This window comes from Penicillium taxi, assembly GCF_028828555.1.
Source record: "Penicillium taxi strain IBT 34144 chromosome Unknown utg000003l_segment0_segment0, whole genome shotgun sequence".
NCBI classification, from domain to species: Eukaryota; Fungi; Ascomycota; class Eurotiomycetes; order Eurotiales; family Aspergillaceae; genus Penicillium; species Penicillium taxi.
This window is the reverse complement of record NW_026643205.1, coordinates 624,359-645,485: the sequence shown is the minus strand read 5'-3', so window position 1 is coordinate 645,485 and position 21,127 is coordinate 624,359. Positions and strand designations below refer to the sequence as shown.

Genomic DNA, 21,127 nt, shown 5'->3' with positions numbered 1-21,127 from the left:
ATACTTGACCATTAAGTCCTCAAGTTGAGGAAATCTGTGCAATTTATTGTGTATGACCATTTTATTGAAGTTTGTAAAAAAGGAATGATATGAATATTGAAATTATACTATGAATGTGCAGAGTAATGCAAGTGAACTGCAAATGGAAGGCGATCGAAGGGAGTACCTACACTAGTCCCGATTAGGAGCTGCCTACCAATTTGAAGAGGACACCTGGACCTTCTCCAGTTACCAATTATTCTATATAACCTCCACTTCTCCTCTTTTCTTCAAGGCGTTCTTTCCCCTCCCTGTCTCCCCATTCAGGTGCTGTGCGCTTCCCTGATTCTTAATTTGTCTCACCATGCGTTTCAACGCCGCCATTACGGCTCTGGCCCTCATGGGCGCTGCCCATGCCGAGGAGTCTGAAGCTATTCCAGACGCTACCTCCGCTATTGAGAGGCCCACTTTCACTGTACGTCACTATTCCTCATCCAATTGACTTAATACTTATATTTCCTCTAGCCTTCTGCCCTCAAGGCTCCTTTCCTTGAGCAGTTCACTGATGACTGGGAGTCTCGATGGAAGCCTTCCCACGCGAAGAAGGAGGACTCTAAGTCTGAGGAGGACTGGGCCTACGTTGGTGAATGGGCTGTTGAGGAGCCCTCCGTCTTCAAGGCCATTGATGGCGATAAGGGTCTGGTTGTCAAGAACCCAGCCGCCCACCACGCCATCTCCGCCAAGTTCCCGAAGAAGATCGACAACAAGGGCCAGACCCTGGTTGTTCAGTATGAGGTCAAGCCACAGAACTCCCTTGTCTGCGGTGGTGCCTACCTGAAGCTTCTTCAGGAGAACAAGAAGCTCCACCAGGAGGAGTTCTCAAACGCTACCCCGTACGTGATCATGTTTGGTCCCGATAAGTGCGGAGCCACTAACAAGGTATGATGAGATCCCCAATTTCACACTACGGAACAGCGCTGATCAATCTCCAAAGGTACACTTTATCTTCCGCCACAAGAACCCCAAGACTGGCGAGTATGAGGAGAAGCACCTGAGCACTCCCACCGTTGCCCGCACCAACAAGGTCACCTCTCTCTACACTCTAATCGTCCGACCCGATCAGACCTTCTCTATCCTTATCAACGGCGAGTCTGCCAAGGAGGGAAGCCTCCTGGAGTCTTTCAGCCCTCCCGTCAACCCTGAGAAGGAGATTGACGACCCCAAGGATAAGAAGCCAACTGACTGGGTTGAGGAGAGCAAGATTGAAGACCCTGAGGCTACTAAGCCCGAGGACTGGGACGAGGAAGCTCCTTACGAGATTCTTGACGAGGAGGCTGAGAAGCCCGAGGACTGGCTAGAGAATGAGGCCACTAGCATCCCCGACCCCGAGGCTGAGAAGCCCGAGGACTGGGATGATGAGGAGGATGGAGACTGGGTTCCCCCTACTGTCCCCAACCCCAAGTGCGCTGACGCTTCTGGCTGTGGAGAGTGGACCGTTCCTTTCAAGAAGAACCCTGAGTACAAGGGCAAGTGGTCTGCTCCTCTGATTGACAACCCCGCCTACAAGGGTCCATGGGCCCCGCGCAAGATTGCCAACCCTGGCTACTTCGAGGACAAGACTCCCTCCAACTTTGAGCCCATGGGCGCAATTGGTTTCGAGATCTGGACCATGCAGAATGACATTCTGTTCGACAACATCTACATTGGTCACTCTGTCGAGGATGCTGAGAAGCTCCGCCAGGAGACTTTCGATGTGAAGTTCCCCATCGAGACCTCCCAAGAGGAGGATGCCGCGCCCAAGCCCGAGAAGCCCGCCCCCGGCACCACCGTTACTTTCTCTGAGGACCCGGTCACATTCGTCCGCCAGAAAGTTGACTACTTCATCAACCTGGCCAAGGAAGACCCTGTCAACGCCGTCAAGACCGTTCCCGAGGTGGCCGGTGGTCTGGTCGCCATCCTTTTGACCTCCATCCTCATCATCGTTGGTGCCATTGGCCTCAGCAGCCCTGCCGCTGCCTCCGAGAAGACTGGCAAGAAGGCCGAGAGCACCGGCAAGGAGAAGGCCAGCCAGGCTGTCAGCTCTTCTACCGACACTGGCAAGGGCAGTGCCACCAAGCGCACCACCCGTTCCTCTGCCGAGTAAAGAGTGTGAGACGAAAATAACCAATTCTACAAAACAATGAGCCCGCATAGCCCCCGCGTTGATTCCAAAGTTTTATTCCCTGTTGTGTTGTTTGTCATATGTGTGTACGGTAGCTAGAGATTCCCAATAAGGAGGTCTTGGTATAGTATTCATACTTCTGACCATCAATTGATTTCATGATTCATGCTTCAATAGTTGAGATTTGAGATTTGTGATTCGTAATTGCCTACAATAAAATCTATAAAAACTCCTCTCTAATCTGGATCGTATTGTGGTAAACAGTCATTTAGATAAGCTCTTATCTCGTTACTACTACTTCCAACAAGCGGGTCAATCCTCGGGTCCTGAAGCACTTGCTCGGCCACTTATCCTTGATTATGATTGGTTAATATCACCGAACTGTTATCTGAGCGTTGTTATCCAGTGCGGGGAACCCGATTAGAAGTGACTTACGATTGACCGAGGTCTTAGTTAAACACATCCATGTAGTACATACCTCCCTTGTTCACGTCCTAACCACCTGACCCAAATCTTATCCTACCCACCCGACTAGATATCTTCGTATCAGATTTGATCCCTTTATCAGATCTCTTTTTGTTCTCAATTCACAATGGCGGCCCGTAGGTCTTTGGCCCGTACTATCCCCGCTCTCCGCTCCATTCCCCGCACGCCTTCAATCGCCAGGGCCAACATCACCACTTCTCAAAATGTCCAGCTATCACGTCAAGGCGCAATATTTACTCCTGGTGCTCTAAGATGTCTGCATGCCACTTCTAAGCAGCTTAACCATTCCACAGTTGCTTCAACTGCCACGGAATACCCGACGGATCACAAGCAGATCGTCAACCCCATTGACACAGCTAACTTCATCGACAATGAATTTGTGCCGTCAAATGCAGCAAAATGGATTGAAATCCACGACCCTGCCACAAATAATCTCGTCACCCGCGTACCCCAAAGCACGGATGAAGAGCTCAAGGCCGCTATTCAGTCGGCCGAGAAGGCCTTCCCCGCCTGGAAGGCTACTAGCATCATCGCCAAACAACAGATTATTTTTAAGTTCACCAGCTTGATTCGGGAGCACTGGAACCGCTTGGCTGCTTCCATTACTCTCGAGCAAGGCAAGACCTTTGATGATGCCAAGGGTGACGTTCTTCGTGGTCTGCAGGTCGCTGAGACCGCTTGTGGTATAACAACTCAGCTGACCGGCGAGGTCTTGGAGGTCGCAAAGGATATGGAAACTCGCAGCTATCGCGAGCCTCTAGGTGTCGTTGCTGCTATCTGCCCTTTTAGTAAGTTGAAAAGATGTGGCAAATCAATTCACGTCTTGCATGATGCTAACCATTTAATTAGACTTTCCCGCCATGATTCCCCTGTGGTCCATCCCCACCGCCACAGCTACCGGTAACTGCCTGATCCTCAAGCCTTCAGAGCGTGATCCTGGCGCTGCCATGATTCTGGCCGAGCTGGCCAAGGAGGCCGGCTTCCCACCGGGTGTTGTCAACATTATTCACGGAGCTCACCGAACCGTGGACTTCATCCTAGACGAGCCTGCTATTAAGGCAATCAGCTTCGTTGGTGGTAACAAGGCTGGCGAGTACATCTACTCTCGCGGCTCCGCCAATGGCAAGCGCGTACAGGCCAACCTGGGTGCAAAGAACCACGCTGCAGTCCTACCAGACTGCAACAAGAATCACTCTCTGAACGCCATTGTCGGTGCGGCCTTCGGTGCTGCCGGGCAGCGCTGTATGGCTCTCAGCACTGTTGTGATGGTTAACGAGACGAAAGAGTGGCTGCCCGAGATCGCTGAGCGCGCCAAGGCCCTCAACGTGAACGGAGGTTTCGAGGAGGGAGCTGACCTCGGCCCTGTCATTAGCCCCGAGAGCAAGAAGCGTATCGAAGATCTGATCGCTAGCGCCGAAGAGGAAGGTGCTACCATCCTTCTCGACGGCCGTGGATTCAAGCCCGCGAATTACCCCAACGGCAATTTCGTCGGTCCTACCATCATCACAAATGTCACTCCCAGCATGAGGTGTTACAAGGAGGAGATATTCGGTCCAGTCCTCATCTGTCTGAACGTTGATACCCTCGATGACGCCATCAACCTCATTAACGCTAACGAGTACGGCAACGGCGCTGCCATCTTCACAAGCTCCGGCTCAACCGCTTCTCGCTTCCAGAAAAACATCGAGGCCGGTCAGCTTGGCATTAATGTTCCTATCCCAGTCCCTCTCCCAATGTTCTCCTTCACTGGTAATAAGAAGAGTGTAGCCGGTGGTGGTGCTAACACCTTCTATGGCAAGCCTGGGTTGAACTTCTACACTCAACAGAAGACTGTTACTAGTCTCTGGAAGAGCGAGGATGCTACTAGCACTAAAGCGAACGTTGTCATGCCAACCCACTCTTGAAAGTATTTCTACATCAAATCTAAATTGCATTGATGCAATTCTACCCGGGTGTTTATTATGTTTTTCTGCTGTCAAAAGAAATGGCCAACAAGCTTGTTAATTTGGTTTAGCTAGAAAGCTCACTACAAAATCCATCTTGAATTTCTGAAGTTTTCTTGAACAGATTAAGGTGGTTCACTTGGTTGGTCGAAATGTAGACTCATAAAAGTTCTGCGTGTTATCGTTTTGTTAACATCCAAAAAAAAAAAAAAAAAAAAAAAAAAAAAAAAGAAAGAAAGAAAGACCTTCAACGGATCCATATCGAGAGTAATGATATGAATTACTTGCTCGATTGCCAAATAAGTTGAGTCTCTTCATGGCCCCGAAAGTGTTCCATGAATTCGTCATGGGAGCACACTTTGTCTCGCACAGTACACAGAACCCTTCCTAATCGCAAACCCTTCTTCGCAAACTGGCAACGACTGCGGCTTATTCCTTTCAAAAGCACCCTCCACGACTGATCCATTTCGAGAGGGTAGTGATTTCAAACCCTTCCTTGCTCAATTTCCAAATACGTTGAGCCTCTTCACATCCACGAAAGTGTTCCATGAATTCTTCATGGGAGTACACTTTATCTCGCATAGTAAAAGTATCAGACGGAACATTTCGTAAATGCAAACCCTTTTCCACGGAAACCTGGCAACCACAGCAGCTGATCCCATTCTGAGTGCTACCGCTTCTAATGTCGAGATATGGGAAAGGTGTTGTCACCATGTAACGAATTAGTTCTGAATTGTTGGACGGCGCCACTACAGCACCATAATCTTCTTCACGTAGATATTCGAGGTTGAGAAACAATTCAGGGATGACGTAGAACCCCTTATTTCGAACATTCCGAGTCATTGAATAGATTCCTGGCAATGTTCTCACAGCAGGCTTTGGTCTGTGTAGGAAGCCCTGCGAGGGGCTGATTAGGCAGCCTGGGCTGAAACGAAGACGTTTTTTCATGACTGCAAAATGTAAGAGGATGGGTAAGCGATCTCTCCGAATGCAAGCGAAACAGCACCTCATCAACGATGGAAACGACGGCAGGAAAAGAAAGCCACCGAAGCCACCGCAGAAATCACAGTTCTTCGTACAAAGTGCTTTGAAAATATCAGACATCGTGAACCAAGCTGCAACGTTGGTGCTCAAGGCTACGCAGAGAGCCTTTGAAGCATGGGTTACCACTGCTTCGTAGCGACGGGTTTCTCTCGCAATTTGGCGGGCACAGCGATTGACATGGCGAAAGTTCATCAGGGATCGGATGTCCAGTCGGGAGCATATGTCTGTGACGATTTCACGAGGTAAAAATTGAAGATTTCCGAGGCTTGAGTCAGTGGTATGGATGTTTTGAAGTAGTAAGCTGCGTACCTCGTGATGGTCATAGGGGTTCGTAGAGGGAATGGCAACCGCTTGATCCCAGTCACGTCGATGATATGAAGTCGTGCGGATAATCTCCACTTCATCCAATTCTTCGGACTCGTCAGGAGATGTTGGTTTGGTTCCAGATTCCATAGTTGGCATAGGTCAGTAGACGGGTGTGAGGTTTGAATTTGTAGTGTTGTGTGTTTGAGAAGTTGATGAGGAGTTGGAGAGGAAGAAGGATCAGAGGTCGAGTTTTGATAGATTTCGAAAAAAAAATACGGATTGTATTGATGAGTCTTGTGACGGTTGAATTACACCGAGATGTTGAGTACTCGACACTTCTTCATGCAAATAGTCAGCATGGAGTATTCTAGATCACGAAATCTAATCATGGCCTTTGATAAAGAAGCCTAGTAGGTGAATCTAAGAAGCTAGATGCACGAAGTTAAGATCTGGAATTTGATGTTGGTCCACTTTGTCACCTGTTGTTATGCTCTTTGACTATACTAAGCTTTCACTCCTGTATCATCTAGGATTGCGTCATGCAAGATGCGTCGATATTTTAACCCTGGAGTGAACTAGTGATATGGTGAATGTGTGGTCAACCGGGTAAGTTGACGCTGGATAGACGTTGCTTGAGGTCTAGAGGCCTCATTAAGCCTCAAAGGTAGAAGATAGAGAGAGGCCTTCTAAGACTTGAAAATGTAGTTCACTGAAAAGATAGAGATTAGCCATAGGCAACTTTGGGTATCTAGCTAGGATACTAGCAATACAAAAAATCCAAAGGCTGTTCTCGAGCTCAACTGTGAGGATATACGTCACTCAATAAGCAAGATCATCCTCCTGATCCTCAGTTGGAAGCTCATGGCCGATGAAGGTATACACCAGACGGGCCATTTCAAGCTTGTTGCCCTTGGCAACCGCAACGCGACGAGTGTGGCGGCGCTCGCCATCGACAATCTCAAAGCCCCAAACCTGTATCTGATCAACAAAATGAGCTAATCATTAGAACAGGAGGAAAACATACCTGCTCGGCAGTCCAACCACTAGCAGCATTCACAACCCAGCTTTGCACAAACAATTCCTCGTCCACGATATCCGCAATGAACCCTTCAGAAGCGGAACCATCGGCATATATTTCACCACGCAAGAATCGCTTGATTGTGGCATCGGTCTCTTCATCAACCTTTGTCTGCATATCGAGGGCGGGACGTACTTTGCCGTCTTCGCCCTTCGCTCCACAGATCAAGCGGGAGCAGCCTGCCACCTCTCCGAAGATATTGTCCTTGTGCTCACGCACGGCCCAATTCATCTTGCGCTCTTCCTTGTTACCATTGATACCGCCAGTCACGACCTGCTGAATATCAATGTGATAGATCGTGGAGTCTTCTGTATCTGTGTACTCGCGTATCTGAAGTGTAATGGTGGCATATGCGAGAGCTTTGCGGAGTAACCAGCCCACACCTTGCTATCGGAGTGTTAGCTGACCTGAATTGCCTCCGGTATTTCACGCATAGTTATTGGGAGTGTTTGTTTGATTGAAGATTGTGTATTGCAAATTTCATTACGTCTGCCAGAGCATATGAGGAGGGATTGATACGTACCAGGTCTAGGATAGGATCAAAGGGATTGGACTGGGTGGTGTCCTGTTATACATCGATATGGTCAGTCGACTTCAGCTCAGAATAACTGTGGAGTTTAGATCAAGGAAAGCTCCTAATTCATTGAATCAGTTGACCTACCATCACCCACTGTCCATTGAGGTTTTTAATTGTGATATCAGCTGGAGCGGCCATCTTGAAGAGTACCTTGGTTTATGTAGAAATGTGGGGTGGGGAGAGAAGAAGTAAGGTACCTGTACTATAATTAATAGCTGGAAGGGTTGGCCCACCTTATCACTCCGATAAGCGGTGTCAATCTGATATGGAAGGTAAATAGAAGCGGTCAGTAAATATTTCAATCTTTAATTATCCATTCCGTTAGAGAGTAATTTAGACAGTAGAAGGTAAAATATCGAAGCAGAGAAGAATACAAATTCAACACAAGAGAACCTTGGAAAACCGGGAATTCTAGAACCAGAAAACTGAGTAGATTCATTTCCAATCACTTTATATGGAAAACCTAGTGAACCAACCCTTCCTTTCGAGTGCTCGCTTCATCCTGAAAGTCTGATCAAGGCCCAACTACTAGGCTTCATGCCGTTCTAAGGGGATATAAAAAATGGCCTTGGATTTGTAGCTTTCAGTAGATATAATAATTAATAATTAATTAAATAGGTACTTCATACTCCACAGATATAATATCAAAGACGATGCGTACTTCGACTCCGTTGTAAACAGTCTTGGCAGGCCCACGTGCCTTCATCTGTAACTGCGGATGCCGCGTTGTTGACTTGATCAAACATCAACCATGGCCTTCAACAAGAAATATGCCGGTCTTCCAGACCTGGTAAGTCTCTGAAACATCTGTTCTTTGCCTCATATTAACTTTGCCAGGATCCTGCCCCAGATCTTTACGAAACCCCTGATCTGACCGACGAAGCCTCCACTGTCCCCGTGAGTCTGTCCGAAGCCCTATAGCATGACCGAAGACTAATCAAGCCTTGCCAATTCCAGACAGGTACGATTCACACAGACTTTGATCATGACGAGGCTGGCTTCAACTCTGACATCGACCGCGACGGAGTCAACGCCGACAAGGCGCGTGCCCGCTTCATGGGCGCTGCGGTCGATGCCCGCGAGGCCAATTTCTCCGACGACATTTCCATGAGACGCCAAGCATACCGAAGCAAGAGCAAAGGCCAGCACCGACGGCGAAGACGCCAGGATGGTACCGAGGAACTGGGTGATATCAGTGATAGCGAGGACGAATCACTCGATCGGCGGCTGGCGCGCCTACGGCGAGAGGTTGAGGATCTGAAAGTGGACATGGCACAGCAGTCGGAATCCAAGCAAACGACGATATCTGAGACCAGTCCTTCCCAGGATAATTCTGCTGTGAAGCCTACAGTTGGCTTGAATGACGGCGTCGCTGAGTTGAGTCGTGCACTGGATAATTTACATGCTTCAGCACGTGGCATGAATAATTCACACTCGGCTGTTTCTGCGCTGTCTCAAAAACTCGAAGCCGATCTCCTCTCACAGGCCCCCACCAACCCCTCGCAAAATCAAATACCGTCCGATGGATCAGCATCAGCTGCTGCTCCTTCTATACCGACCCATGCCAACCCACCAACAACTGGAATCCTCTCACACGCAGCGGCGTTCGAGAGTCGCTTAACACTACTTGAAGCTTCTATGGGCATTTCGAGTTCCTCTAATCCATTCGTGGGTGACAGCATTAGTGAACCGGCGCTACAGCCTGTACTTCCTGCCCTAGACCAGCTTACCTCCCGTCTCGGAGCTTTGACGAGTCTTCTTACAGGCCCAAACCCAACGTCCTCGGCTCCTACTACTGTGTTGAGCCAAACCACTCCACACCTCGAAGCTCTCTCCTCTCGGGTCCGCAAGCTGACCACCGACGCAGAGGCTCTCACTTCAGCACGCAGGCGTGCAGCTGACGCCGCAAAGTCTGCACAGACTGCACGCATCGCATCTGGTGACTCTGATGCCGATGTCCCCGCCGCTGTAGGTGGATCTTCTGTAGCCAACGACGAATATGCCGCCAAGATCCAGGCGTTGTATGCAACCCTTCCGACCATCCAGTCACTACACCCGCTTCTACCTAGTGTCCTGGAACGTCTACGTTCTTTGCGTGCCTGTCATTCCGGTGCTGCTCATGCTGCAGAATCACTCAATGAGTTAGAGAAGCGCCAAGCTGAGATGACTTCTGAAATTGAACAATGGCGTGAAGGTCTTACTGCGGTGGAAGAGAAGATGGGACAGGGTGAAGCGGCACTGCGTTCAAATATTGAAACTGTCGAGCCCTGGGTGCGTGAGCTCGAGTCACGTATGGGTCGGCTAGGAGGTCCTCCTGCTAGTTTGTGAAAACATGGGATAGAATCTGTTAATTTTTAGTTTGCCGGTAGGACGGTGTCGAACTACCACATAATACCCATCAAATGCAAATATTGAATTGATTCATTGATTGATAAGATTAGGGCATTTACACGATTTTTCTAAAGTATCAGGTGATATCCTAGTGGGTAAGAGATAGGACTGAGTTTCTACGCACAGTGCAGTGCCTTATGATAAGGTGCTGTTGCAAAAGTGTAAGGTCTGTCTTTCTATTCCGCACAGAGCCGCAACTAAGTATACATAAATACCTCCACTTAATCTGGCCAATCAGAGTTGTTATAACCGACACCCTTATAGGCCTATATTCAAAGGGAATCACTGAAGTGGGAAGATATTGTAGACTAAGGAGTTTAACGGACCTAAATTCTAGAGCTGTGATAGATCTAATGGAAAAGCTTAAGGTAGAGAAGAAAAGAAAGGAACGATCAGGAAGTCGCTTCGAAGGCAAGAGCAAGAGAGGAGTAAGAGCGAGCAGAAATAATAAGGAACGATGATCAAGAAAAATAAAATAACGTCGACATTGCTTCGATACGCATTTCCATTTTTGGTTTAGTCATAAACTTTGAAGTATAGTTACAAAGTAATTTAGAGGAAGCTGTCGGATCTGGAGCCGAGAACGAGGCTGGATAATGAGACTTTTGTAACGGACCTGAACTCTACGAATAATACGCAAGGAGTTGTGTCAATAAAGTCGGATTCTAAGTTAGAGGAAGAAAGAAGAGAGGTAAATCCCTGGCATAGAAAAAACGGTACGTAAAGCCAACTTGGTATAATAGTAACGGCTGATACCCAACGCAATTTTGGATAGCCTTTCCACGGCGTAAGCAACGGCGTCCTCCGCTTAATATCGCGCTTAGAAAATTTAAAGCTGGCCGATTACTTAAGAGTCAGACCCTTTTAAATCGAATAAATCGGGCACCTCTGGAGACTGAAGTGGAGCTTTGGGTCCGGAGCATGCCCTAAGAGACCTCATAAGGACTGTGTCTTGCCATCGACTACGGAGAAGGAGAAACCTTGGAAAGCTTGAGTTGAATTTTTTTTATTGAGCCAATATTTCATTAAATGAGTTTCAGGGTTAGAGGAGAGAGTGTTTTTCTTGAGATTCTTGTTACATTCGAAGGTAATCGAGAAGACAAGAGAATTGGGTACTGGCAATTCCGCTGGTATATCATGATATGTATTGTAATGCACGGGGTCTTTTCTTTCTTGGCCAGAAAAAGATGTCTTTCTTATTGTGTACCCCAGTAGAAAGGGAATAATGACGAAATCTATGTATTTTGAGTGATGAAAAGGACATTGCTAACCGAAGCAAAAGAGTCCCTTGTAAAAATGAAATGTCAACGCCCTATTGTTTTAAATTCTTAAACTTTTGTGCCCTGGAGCTGCTCTGCTAGGCTGGCCACGGATCCTGACTTCTTCTGGTCAAGTCGTTTTTGGAGCTCGGGGACCAATGAGGCCAATTCGACCTCAACACCATCCTTTTCAGGGTGGCCCTCTGGGAGACCCATCTCCTTGACACGGACCTTGCCAGCGGCCCATTCCTCTTCGCCAAGAATAATGCCGAAGGGAATGCCACCTTGTTCGGCAGCCTTGAACTGTTGAGGGAGCTTGGGCTTCACCTTGTAGGAAAACTCAGCCTGTGGTCAGAGGTTAGCATTGTTTGGAAATAGTAGCATTCTTTTGTCTACCTTGATATTAGCGTTCCATAGCTTCTGAGTGATCTGCATTCGCTCCTTTAGCAAGCCAGTAAAGCCCTTTCCACCGAAAGCCATGACGTATGCGTCGACCTCACTAGGACGGAGAACCTGTTTACTCTGCTCACGCTCAAGTCGTGCCTTGGTGATGGAGAAGATACGGTCAACACCGAAGGAAATACCGACGCAGGGAATCTGGGCCTTGGGCTGGAACATGCCTACAAGGTTGTCGTACCGACCACCGGCGGCGACACTGCCAACACCAAGAGTGGGATCATTGGATCGGTCGTCATCCTCAGAAGGCTTACCCTTTTTGCTAGATTTCTTGGCCTTTTGCGCCTCCGGGGAGTCGGACTGCACGGCGGGGGCAGAGCCTTCGGTAACAACCTCGTAGATCACACCGGTGTAGTAATCCAATCCACGGGCCAGGGACATGTCGAATGAGATCTTGTCCAGAGCTCCGAAAGCCTCAAGGTAATCCATCATAAGAGACATATCCTGCAAACCGGCCACAGCAGACTCATTGGCAGCAAGAGCCTCATCCTTGAGCAACTTCTCCAGTAGCTCGCGAGAGCCCTTGTTCATGACATAGGTCTCAATGCGATCAGCAATCGCGCCATCCAGGCCCTTTTCATCAACCATTTCCTTGCGCACATCCGCCCACGGCATCTTGTCGAGCTTGTCTACCGCACTGGAGATGGGTCTGATCTTGTCCTCTGGCACACCACAGACAGCAAAGACACCATCCAGAATCTTGCGGTGGTTCACCTTGATGGTATACCGACCAGTCCAGCCCAACTCCTCAAACACTTCACTGACAATACGCAGCACCTCGGCGTCAGGCACCATGGGGTCGAAGGCACCGGCGATATCGAAGTCGCACTGGTAGAACTCGCGCATGCGGCCCTTACTCACAGCGGGCTGATCCCGACGGTACACCTTGGCAATGTGGTAGCGCTTGATGTTGCGGACGTCGGGGTTCATGGCGAGCCAGCGAGCAAAGGGAACAGTAAGGTCGTAGCGCAAGGAGCAGATCTCACCACCCTGGTCCTGCAAGTCGTAGATGAGCTTGGAGTCCTCGCCATACTTGCCAGCCAGGATCTCGCGGAGCTCAAAGACCGGGGTGTCGAGTGCGGTACCGCCGTGGCGCTTGAAGACATCGGCGATGGTGGTGAAGATGCGGTCTCGGAGAAGGGCGTCTGAGCCGGCCCAATCCTTTGTTCCCTTTGGAACTTTCAGGTTGAATGAACTCTTTTCCTTGGGTGCCATGTCGTCGGTCGAGGCGTAACGAGTAGAGGAAAAGTATCGGCGGGGATAGTTTTGATGGTGGGGGGTGGGGGCACGGAGACAAATTTGATTCGAGTATTTAAGGGTGACACACCGGACGCTAGACGAGATATTTAGACGATATGAAGCGCTGGTAGCAAATGAGTCAACAATTGCCCGTCGGGTACAGCGTAGAGCAAAAAGGGACGTCATAAACGCAACCGCGCACAATTGACGAAATTGGTTGCCCAAGTTGGGTTTGGGCGGGCCTTCTTTCTACTTCGGGGTGTTTTTCCGGATAATTGATCCGATTGTATATATCCCTAGGGCTGAATTTTTTAGAACTAAATACGTTAGTAAAAACTTGGTAGGAAAGGTGTCGTAGGTTCTTATCATCTGCTATGATTATCCTGGAGGTCGCTACCAATCTTCATACCGCATTCCTGGGTATGTTGAAAGGTACGATCTATGTAAGTTAATAACCACATCTGATAGACTTTGGCTAAGCTTCTATCTTCAGTCCGGTCAAGAGTACAGGGTAAATGAATTCCTAGGCTCAGCAGCGCCCACTGCCTGTAAGAAGAAAAGCAGAAACTTGATAGAGCAATTTTCAAATATTGTTGAGATAAACCCTATCGGAAGGCGTGTTGGATAACGGACACATCTCTATTGTCTCTCATGGCCGAAACTCGTATGATTCAACACCCGATGGGCACTGTGCAGGATCAACCCAATAATTTCATATAGCATCCAGGATAAAAATTCCTAGTCAATACGCTAGATTAATGTCTCGACTGGCTTTTATCATAATTAGTGGTGATATCGCCTGCCAAGCAACCAAACAAGCTCCTCGTGCATACATCGAGGTAGCATCGGGCGATACACGGGACCTTGGCCATGATTTGAGTTGATTTTTCTGATTTCACATTCAATTAACCTGTAGGCAACAACGGACTGCTGAGTGGCACATGTATCATATATAATAGCGGACATCCCTGGACCCTGGCTATGTCTGAGGTCAGACTTCCACCGGCCAGTCATCAATGGGCACAGACTTGTCAACAGATTGTCATTATCAGCATCATCTTGACACTTCCCAGCACCAAACTGGTGCTTATTTTAGGAGAGTTTTCAGGCCTCCAGGAGTTTCTCGGGAGATCCCTGCTAACGTAAATCGAGCGTTGCAGCAAGCCGGCGGGTACACAACATGCCCGGCGTCGTTAGCGCTCAGCCCCACATGAGAAGTTAATGGAGATAAAAGATCAAGTCAGATTGGACGTTAGGTGCTGCACATATGTACATGTACTACGCCCGGGTGTGTGGATGCTGGGTTGGTTTCCTTTTCAATCAGCCGCCGCAAGCCATTACCGAATATGGGGATAGCGCAACCAACCAGAAGACATCATATCATCTTTTTCTGACATGTCCACTTCTCCTTGCACGATTGACCCAGCAATATGGAATGTTTGATCTCTGGAACAGGCTCGGGGTCGAAATAGGCAAGACAATCGAATAATAAGCGAAATTCCGAAGAAATTGGGCTCCGCCGTGGACCGATTCCCCCCCACAATCACAACGATCATTGGCCATTAGAGGCACGCTAGGAGAGAGCGGGGACACATGGCCCATGAGCGTTTATTGGGAATGGCCAATGATTAAAGTTGAATTGAAGACGGATCCAGAGTTCATGAATCAGGCCCCATTCTTCCAGTACAGAAGAGGAGCATCTCCCATGGTCACAGCGGGGGTCTCCGGGGAAATATAACCAATGGTAATGATATTATTCAATCCACCAGTATCCAAACGCCGATACAGCCGGTGAGATACGCCAGCTTAGGTTGAAGGGTAGCTCTGCGCAGAGGAGATGTTACTTTTGAATTGAATGACTACCCCGAATCAAGTCCACGATTGGACAAGTACCTGCCTTAGAACTTCCACGTGGCTCGCGGCTTTGTTGGGTATTTAAGTGTGGAGTGGTTTTCTGGACGTTTCCGTTGCATGGAAAGAGGGAAGATGGAAATACCGGGTCAATGTTTAATGTCCCTTTTTATCCTTCCCACATCCTCGTACTCCCTTACTCTCTCTTTCCTTCTACCCCGCCCTTACTAAAGTTCCTGGCGTTTCACCTTATCTACTATTCTTGGGCTCAGACAACGTTCCTGGAAACTCTTTTTCCCCGACTCCGAAACCTATCCTCTATCCTCTCATTAGAGCCCAAATCCTCCTAATCCTCCATTCCTATATTCCCCCACCAACCTCCAACCTCTTCTCATCTTTCTCATATCCTGCCCATGTTAACTACCTCCCCGTTCATTCTCTCTCCTCCATGAATCCGGGTTCCGACCGGTGAGGATACTCGGCAACCATGAAGGGGCTCTTCAAGAGCTCGCGGAGCAATGGGGTAAGTCTTCCCCGAGCATCATCCCTTCTGGATGGGTGGCACAACAGCGCGCTACGTTCCTCCGATCCCTCGTGGGACTATTCAGATTGCGACCATTACTGATACCCCGTTGCTTAGGCTCCTCCCCTTTCGCCAGTTACAGCAATACCCAAGAAGGACCCCCAAGCCCCGCATAAAAGTCCATTAGAAATGAGGATGCAGGATATGGGTCCAATCCGTGGAGATGGGAGTGATAAGTTCTTCGGCATGGAAAATGTAATTCGGACTGACCCCAGATTCTCGCCGAATGGACCCTTGCTGACAACGTCATGCACGCTTCTAGTACGGAAATACCTGCTACTGTAATTCTATCCTGCAATGCCTCTACTATTCAGTTCCCTTCCGCGAAGCCGTCATCAATTACCCGCAGCGTACTCCTCTCGAAACTCTCGAGGCCGCCCTCTCCACGAATCTGCGATACCAAGATCCAAATACCTTTCTTGAAGCCGAGGCTCTGGCGGCCAAGCAGAAATCAGTGCCTACGGCTTCCTCAGCACGCCAAGCAGGCGTGGCTCCAACACAGCCACAGAAACCGGAAGACAAGGAATCGGCCGAATACAAAAAGAAGGTCGCCCTCCAAACCCTGCCAATCCTTGAGACTACGAATAATGCCAACAGTTACGGCATGTCGGAAACTCTTTTCACCTCTTTAAAGGATATTTTTGAATCCTTAGTTGGAAGCCAGTATCGCATAGGTGTGATCCGGCCGCAACAGTTTTTGGACGTGCTACGGCGCGAGCACGAGATGTTCCGAACGGCTATGCATCAAGATGCCCATGAGTTCTTGAATCTTCTTCTGAACGAAGTTGTATCGAATGTAGAAGCGGAAGCCACCAAGCAGAGCTTTCCAGAAAAGGCCCTGCCGCCCACAGAGAGCGCGGACTCGCTGGGCATGGTCAATAGTAGCACAGGATCAAAGTCACCTAACACCACCCGATGGGTGCATGAATTGTTTGAGGGACTCCTGACATCGGAAACGAAGTGTCTAACCTGCGAGAAAGTCTCGCAACGCGACGAAATATTCTTAGACCTTTCAGTGGATCTTGAGCAGCATTCATCAGTAACATCCTGCCTTCGAAAATTCTCGGCCGAGGAAATGCTTTGTGAACGCAACAAGTTTCACTGCGATAACTGCGGTGGTCTCCAGGAAGCAGAGAAGCGGATGAAGATCAAGCGTCTCCCTCGTGTGTTGGCTTTACATCTCAAACGTTTCAAATACACAGAGGACTTGCAGCGGCTGCAAAAGCTCTTTCACCGGGTTGTGTATCCCTATCACCTCCGGCTGTTCAACACCACCGATGATGCTGAAGATCCGGATCGTCTGTATGAACTTTATGCAGTGGTTGTCCATATTGGAGGTGGTCCCTACCATGGCCACTACGTTGCGATTATCAAAACTGAGGATCGTGGCTGGTTGCTCTTCGACGATGAGCTTGTGGAACCGGTGGATAAAAACTACGTTCGCAATTTCTTCGGGGATAAACCAGGGTTGGCGTGTGCGTACGTTTTGTTCTACCAGGAGACCACACTGGAGGCGATGATGAAGGAGCAAGCCCAGGAAAATCAGACACCCACTACTGGAGCAGCTGAACCAGCAGAAGCTACGAAGTCGAATGGTCACTCATTATTCCCAGTAACTCAGGTGCACAGCGCATCCTATCCTTTTGAGGACCACCACCGCTTTACTCCGGTCGATCGATTCAATACAGCTCCTCAGATGACTACACAGCATGAAGCCCCGGATCACGAATTCTTCCCGCCATCGCAGCCTGTCCCTGTTCAGCCTGTTCAATCACCCCAACTGCCTCAGTCATCTTATCCTACGCTACCCCCGATACCTGACGAACATTCTCCCGTTCTTGGAGCGAAGAAGAGTGAATCTCAGCTGAAGAAGGATAGAGCGCGCGAGGAAAAAGAGCGCAAGGCTCAGGAGAAGGCGACGGAGAAAGAACGAGAGCGACAGGAGAAAAATCGTCGCAAGGAGATGGACCACCAGCGGATTCGAGAAGAACTTGATATCAAGAGGGCGATAGAGGCCAGCAAAATCAACACCCATAAACCCGATGTGGGTGACAGTGGACCGGAGAATGGGTCGCCGAGGAAGTCTCTTAACTTCTTGAAGCGTGGTAGCCGCAGCCTAGGCCATCGACTGGGAAACCACAAAGATCTTCGAGTATCGACCTCTGATCTGGGAACTGGTTCAGTACCTAGCCCAGTACCACACTCCGATATACCTGTCAATGGGACAGAGCCGGGTCGACCGCCTGTACCTTCAAAAGACCCAGATCTCCCCCGCCCCTTGTCCCCGCGAGTGCACACCTCACCCTTCCGCACCCTCCAGCATGCAGCTACAACCAAGGACCATAGCGACACCGAACAAAAGAATGGTCATCACCACATCCACCATCCTCGGTGGAGGTCATTCAGCTTTAAGAAAGGGGCTCCAACTTAAGCCCTAACCACATTACATACAAGGGAACACAGCTTTTCTTCCCATACGTGGAATCTTCCAGTCCTATTTCATACGAAGATACCACTGCCAATTCTCATGCACATATAATACAAGCAATACCTGCTTTGCACATAGTTTCTGTGAATGTATCATCATTTCAACTTTCAGAATATGCGATTACCAACCCTGTTGTCTTCTTATCCCATTCTCCTGTGCATTGATCCCGGTTGATCACGAACATGTGTTTTTAGGCTCTTTTGGATTCTCGACTTCGTTGCTTTCTTCTCTTTCCTACCTCTGATTTACACAGCTTCCAGTTTTCTTATCATGCGCCTGGCATGATCATTCACACCAGAAAATATTTGGCGCAACATTGGGGGTTCAGTCATCTCTAAACCTCTTTATCCACAATGCTGGTACAAGCGAATTAGGATCAACAGGCGTTTCCTTTTCTACTTTCTTGGGTGGCACTTCTTATGCATTTTTCTACTCGGATTCGCTACTGCTTTATCTTCACCTCACAGACTTGGCCAAGGGTACCTTGTGAACTTTAACGTCGCTTGTCCTTGCAATTCTCTTGAAATGTACTTACTTGAATACTTGGATAAGTGACCTTGGTATATAGAATAGAGTCTAGCTTCCAAAGGTTGTAATATTAAAAATCGAGGCATAGTATATGCGGATTGTCAATTTATAGCTCATATAAATTGGATAACATACTCATCAAGATATGTCATAGATCAATAGGACCTCTTCAATCTCCAATTATAATCAGCCGGTTATTCTCTACGTTGCACCGAGTACGTTAAAAGGTAAAGGTAAAAATGGCGAAGGACATCCGTAGCAGCCGCAGTTTTCAAAGATTGGAATATGTAACCAGATAGAAGGTAATGACATCGGTCACATAAAGCATGTGTACTAAGAATAATGCTAGATTCTTTTTAGGAGGGTACGTGTTGAGAAAAGGTGCAAGGTATTATCCAAGAATAAGCTCGTAGACGATTATCGTTGTGTTGATGACAATAAGGGGTACTGCGATTATAATTGAGTGTTAGCTGAGCGGCCTGTGATAATGTTGAAAAAAGTATACTTACTCCGCATCACTGTCCGTACACTGGCGATCATGTTGACTGACTTCGCCTTCACACTGGTGCTATCGTAAGTGGCACCGAAGCCGGGCTCAGCTTGTGTGCGGCCCCATCCAACTGTATAGAAGAAGGGATGTTAGAAGCTTTCTCTAACTCAGAGATCCGTGCTACTGGAAAGGGGAGAGGAGGGGCGTACTGCGAGCAAGGAAGCGGTCTTCGGAGAGAATTGCGATGGCGTTGATGATGAGGACAATGACTAGGAAAGTTTAGCTTGAATGTCTCAATAAGCGCTATATATACGGACCGTAAACGAGATTCCCAAGGCCGAAGAGCAACATGGTTGTGCTGGGTGGTGGGTGTGGAGGTTGAGGTTGATAATGTGAGGTTCGGGAAGCGCCAGATCTCCGGATCAACAATCACCTTCTCAAATACCACCATGAGATATGGTCAGTCAGCACCAGATCAAGAACAAACACTTTATTTAAGCTTTAGCGTGTTTGACTAATTATTCCTAGCTTTCCCCATCCTCAATCTTCTTCTGCCAGCCCTGATTCTGCTCCATTGCCTTGTTGCGCCTTACACCAAGGTCGAGGAGTCTTTCCATGTTCAAGCTGTGCATGATATATTAACCCACGGCTTTCCTGGGAATAATCTAACTCGTGCTCATTATGATCATTTTGCATTCCCAGGAGCTGTACCTCGGACTGCCGTTGGTGCTGTAGTACTCGCCAAGCTATCACAAGGAGTTCTCATCTTGAATGAGGGCATCGATCGACAGATTCTAGGTATGAGCGCTCTCGTCACTCTCCGGGGCCCAGAGAAGAATTAAATTGACACAAATCAGCTCGCGTTATTCTGGGCCTTTACAATGCATTCGCTTTAGCTGTTTTCGCATACGGTCTCCGCCGCAACTTCGGCCAGACCGTGGCAACTTGGTACCTTCTCTTCCAGAGTAGCCAGTTTCATCTGATATACTATGCTTCGCGGCCTCTATCAAACATATTTGCATTTGGTCTCACCACAATCGCAATGCGATATCTCCTGCCTGACAAAATCCCGCACAATGGACCTGGACGTTCAACTCAAGGTGCACTCGCTCTAGCCTTGCTCACTTTCTCCGGAGTAGTTTTTCGCTCTGAGCTTGCCCTGCTAGTTGCAACGCAGACATTATATTTGCTCACCACAGGTCAAATTCATCTATTCCGAGGCGCCATCATCGCTGGACTTGGAGGTCTCAGCGTTGGCCTGCTTACCACCGTACTCGTAGACTCACAGTTCTGGCAGCGCTGGCCGCTGTGGCCCGAACTATCCGCGTTCCTTTTCAACGTAGTTGAAGGCCAGTCCAGCGCATGGGGGACGGAGCCACTACCCTGGTATTTTATAAATGCGCTGCCGCGCCTCCTCCTCAATCCTCTCACCTACCTCGTCGGTATCCCAGTTGCACTGCGCCAGCCTGCAACCCGATCATCGACATTCTCACTGATTATCCCATCTGTGGCTTTCTTAGCGATCTACAGCTTCCAGCCACACAAGGAATGGCGCTTCATAATCTATGTCATCCCATCCTTTACAGCTGCTGCCGCTCTCGGCGCTGGATACCTCTGGACTCACCGTTCGCGCTCTCTCTTCGCCCGCTCTGCTTCTCGACTCCTGGTGCTATCCACCTTCGTCGTATTCGTGCTTTCGAACCTTGCTCTTCTGCCCGCATCAGCTGCAAACTACCCCGGCGCACATGCCTTGAACGCTCTTCATCGCCATCACCGACTCGTATCAGATGCAGACTCATCGGCTGATATAAACGTCTACCTCGGGAATTTTGCCTGTCAGACTGGCGTGACGCAATTCTTGCAGTACCCCGCCGGCTCAGGCTGGAACTACGATAAAACCGAGAACGAAACTATCAAGTCATCGAGTTCTTTCTGGGATCAATTTAACTATATCCTCGTCGAAGCCTCTGGAGACCTTGAGTACAGAGATAGTGATGAGACCAACTTGCGGAATGCCCTGCCTAATTCTGAATGGAAGACGGTCGAAACCATTGAAGGATTCGCTGGAATCTCTGTTCTGAGACCTGGCGCCCCTGCCAGTGGTACTGCTGAGCGCCGCCTTTTATCTATTATTGGTGGTCAGCGTGCTGTCTCTCTCTTGGAACAAGTACAGGATTCTGTGAGGAAGACTGTTCTTCAGGGCTGGTGGGTTGAGTTGAAGATGTTGCCTAAGATCAAGGTCTTGGAACGAGTTCGTTAGAGTGAGAT

General features: G+C 48.7%; 9 protein-coding genes across 9 annotated transcripts; 5 read left to right on the top strand and 4 right to left on the bottom strand.

Moving 5' to 3' along the window:
• Positions 1–343: 343 nt before the first annotated feature.
• On the top strand, positions 344–2,122 carry clxA (calnexin; the record flags this gene model as incomplete). Its single annotated transcript, XM_057206371.1, has 3 exons — positions 344–454; positions 505–918; positions 974–2,122. 3 exons carry the CDS (start codon positions 344–346, stop codon positions 2,120–2,122), a joined length of 1,674 nt encoding a protein of 557 aa, XP_057064051.1.
• Positions 2,123–2,732: 610 nt separating this feature from the next.
• Positions 2,733–4,530, top strand: N7495_003719 (CoA-acylating methylmalonate-semialdehyde dehydrogenase; the record flags this gene model as incomplete). Its single annotated transcript, XM_057206370.1, has 2 exons — positions 2,733–3,414; positions 3,476–4,530. 2 exons carry the CDS (start codon positions 2,733–2,735, stop codon positions 4,528–4,530), a joined length of 1,737 nt encoding a protein of 578 aa, XP_057064050.1.
• Positions 4,531–5,007: 477 nt separating this feature from the next.
• On the bottom strand, positions 5,008–6,066 carry N7495_003718 (uncharacterized protein; the record flags this gene model as incomplete). Its single annotated transcript, XM_057206369.1, has 1 exon — positions 5,008–6,066. One exon carries the CDS (start codon positions 6,064–6,066, stop codon positions 5,008–5,010), a length of 1,059 nt encoding a protein of 352 aa, XP_057064049.1.
• Positions 6,067–6,738: 672 nt separating this feature from the next.
• Positions 6,739–7,712, bottom strand: N7495_003717 (uncharacterized protein; the record flags this gene model as incomplete). The annotated part of the gene is made up of 4 exons (XM_057206368.1): positions 6,739–6,891; positions 6,944–7,384; positions 7,521–7,562; positions 7,659–7,712. 4 exons carry the CDS (start codon positions 7,710–7,712, stop codon positions 6,739–6,741), a joined length of 690 nt encoding a protein of 229 aa, XP_057064048.1.
• Positions 7,713–8,325: 613 nt separating this feature from the next.
• On the top strand, positions 8,326–9,902 carry N7495_003716 (uncharacterized protein; the record flags this gene model as incomplete). The annotated part of the gene is made up of 3 exons (XM_057206367.1): positions 8,326–8,364; positions 8,412–8,471; positions 8,532–9,902. 3 exons carry the CDS (start codon positions 8,326–8,328, stop codon positions 9,900–9,902), a joined length of 1,470 nt encoding a protein of 489 aa, XP_057064047.1.
• A 1,391-nt stretch (positions 9,903–11,293) lies between these two features.
• On the bottom strand, positions 11,294–13,105 carry N7495_003715 (histidine--tRNA ligase; the record flags this gene model as incomplete). Its single annotated transcript, XM_057206366.1, has 2 exons — positions 11,294–11,569; positions 11,621–13,105. The coding sequence occupies 2 exons, from the start codon at positions 13,103–13,105 to the stop codon at positions 11,294–11,296; spliced, it is 1,761 nt and encodes a 586-aa protein (XP_057064046.1).
• Positions 13,106–15,257: 2,152 nt separating this feature from the next.
• Positions 15,258–17,784, top strand: creB (uncharacterized protein; the record flags this gene model as incomplete). Its single annotated transcript, XM_057206365.1, has 3 exons — positions 15,258–15,293; positions 15,411–15,548; positions 15,616–17,784. 3 exons carry the CDS (start codon positions 15,258–15,260, stop codon positions 17,782–17,784), a joined length of 2,343 nt encoding a protein of 780 aa, XP_057064045.1.
• Positions 17,785–18,760: 976 nt separating this feature from the next.
• On the bottom strand, positions 18,761–19,210 carry N7495_003713 (YOS1 family protein; the record flags this gene model as incomplete). The annotated part of the gene is made up of 4 exons (XM_057206364.1): positions 18,761–18,816; positions 18,879–18,989; positions 19,069–19,128; positions 19,177–19,210. The coding sequence occupies 4 exons, from the start codon at positions 19,208–19,210 to the stop codon at positions 18,761–18,763; spliced, it is 261 nt and encodes an 86-aa protein (XP_057064044.1).
• Positions 19,211–19,308: 98 nt separating this feature from the next.
• Positions 19,309–21,119, top strand: N7495_003712 (dolichyl-P-Man:Man(7)GlcNAc(2)-PP-dolichol alpha-1,6-mannosyltransferase; the record flags this gene model as incomplete). The annotated part of the gene is made up of 3 exons (XM_057206363.1): positions 19,309–19,318; positions 19,388–19,657; positions 19,717–21,119. 3 exons carry the CDS (start codon positions 19,309–19,311, stop codon positions 21,117–21,119), a joined length of 1,683 nt encoding a protein of 560 aa, XP_057064043.1.
• Between the last annotated feature and the right edge of the window lie 8 nt (positions 21,120–21,127).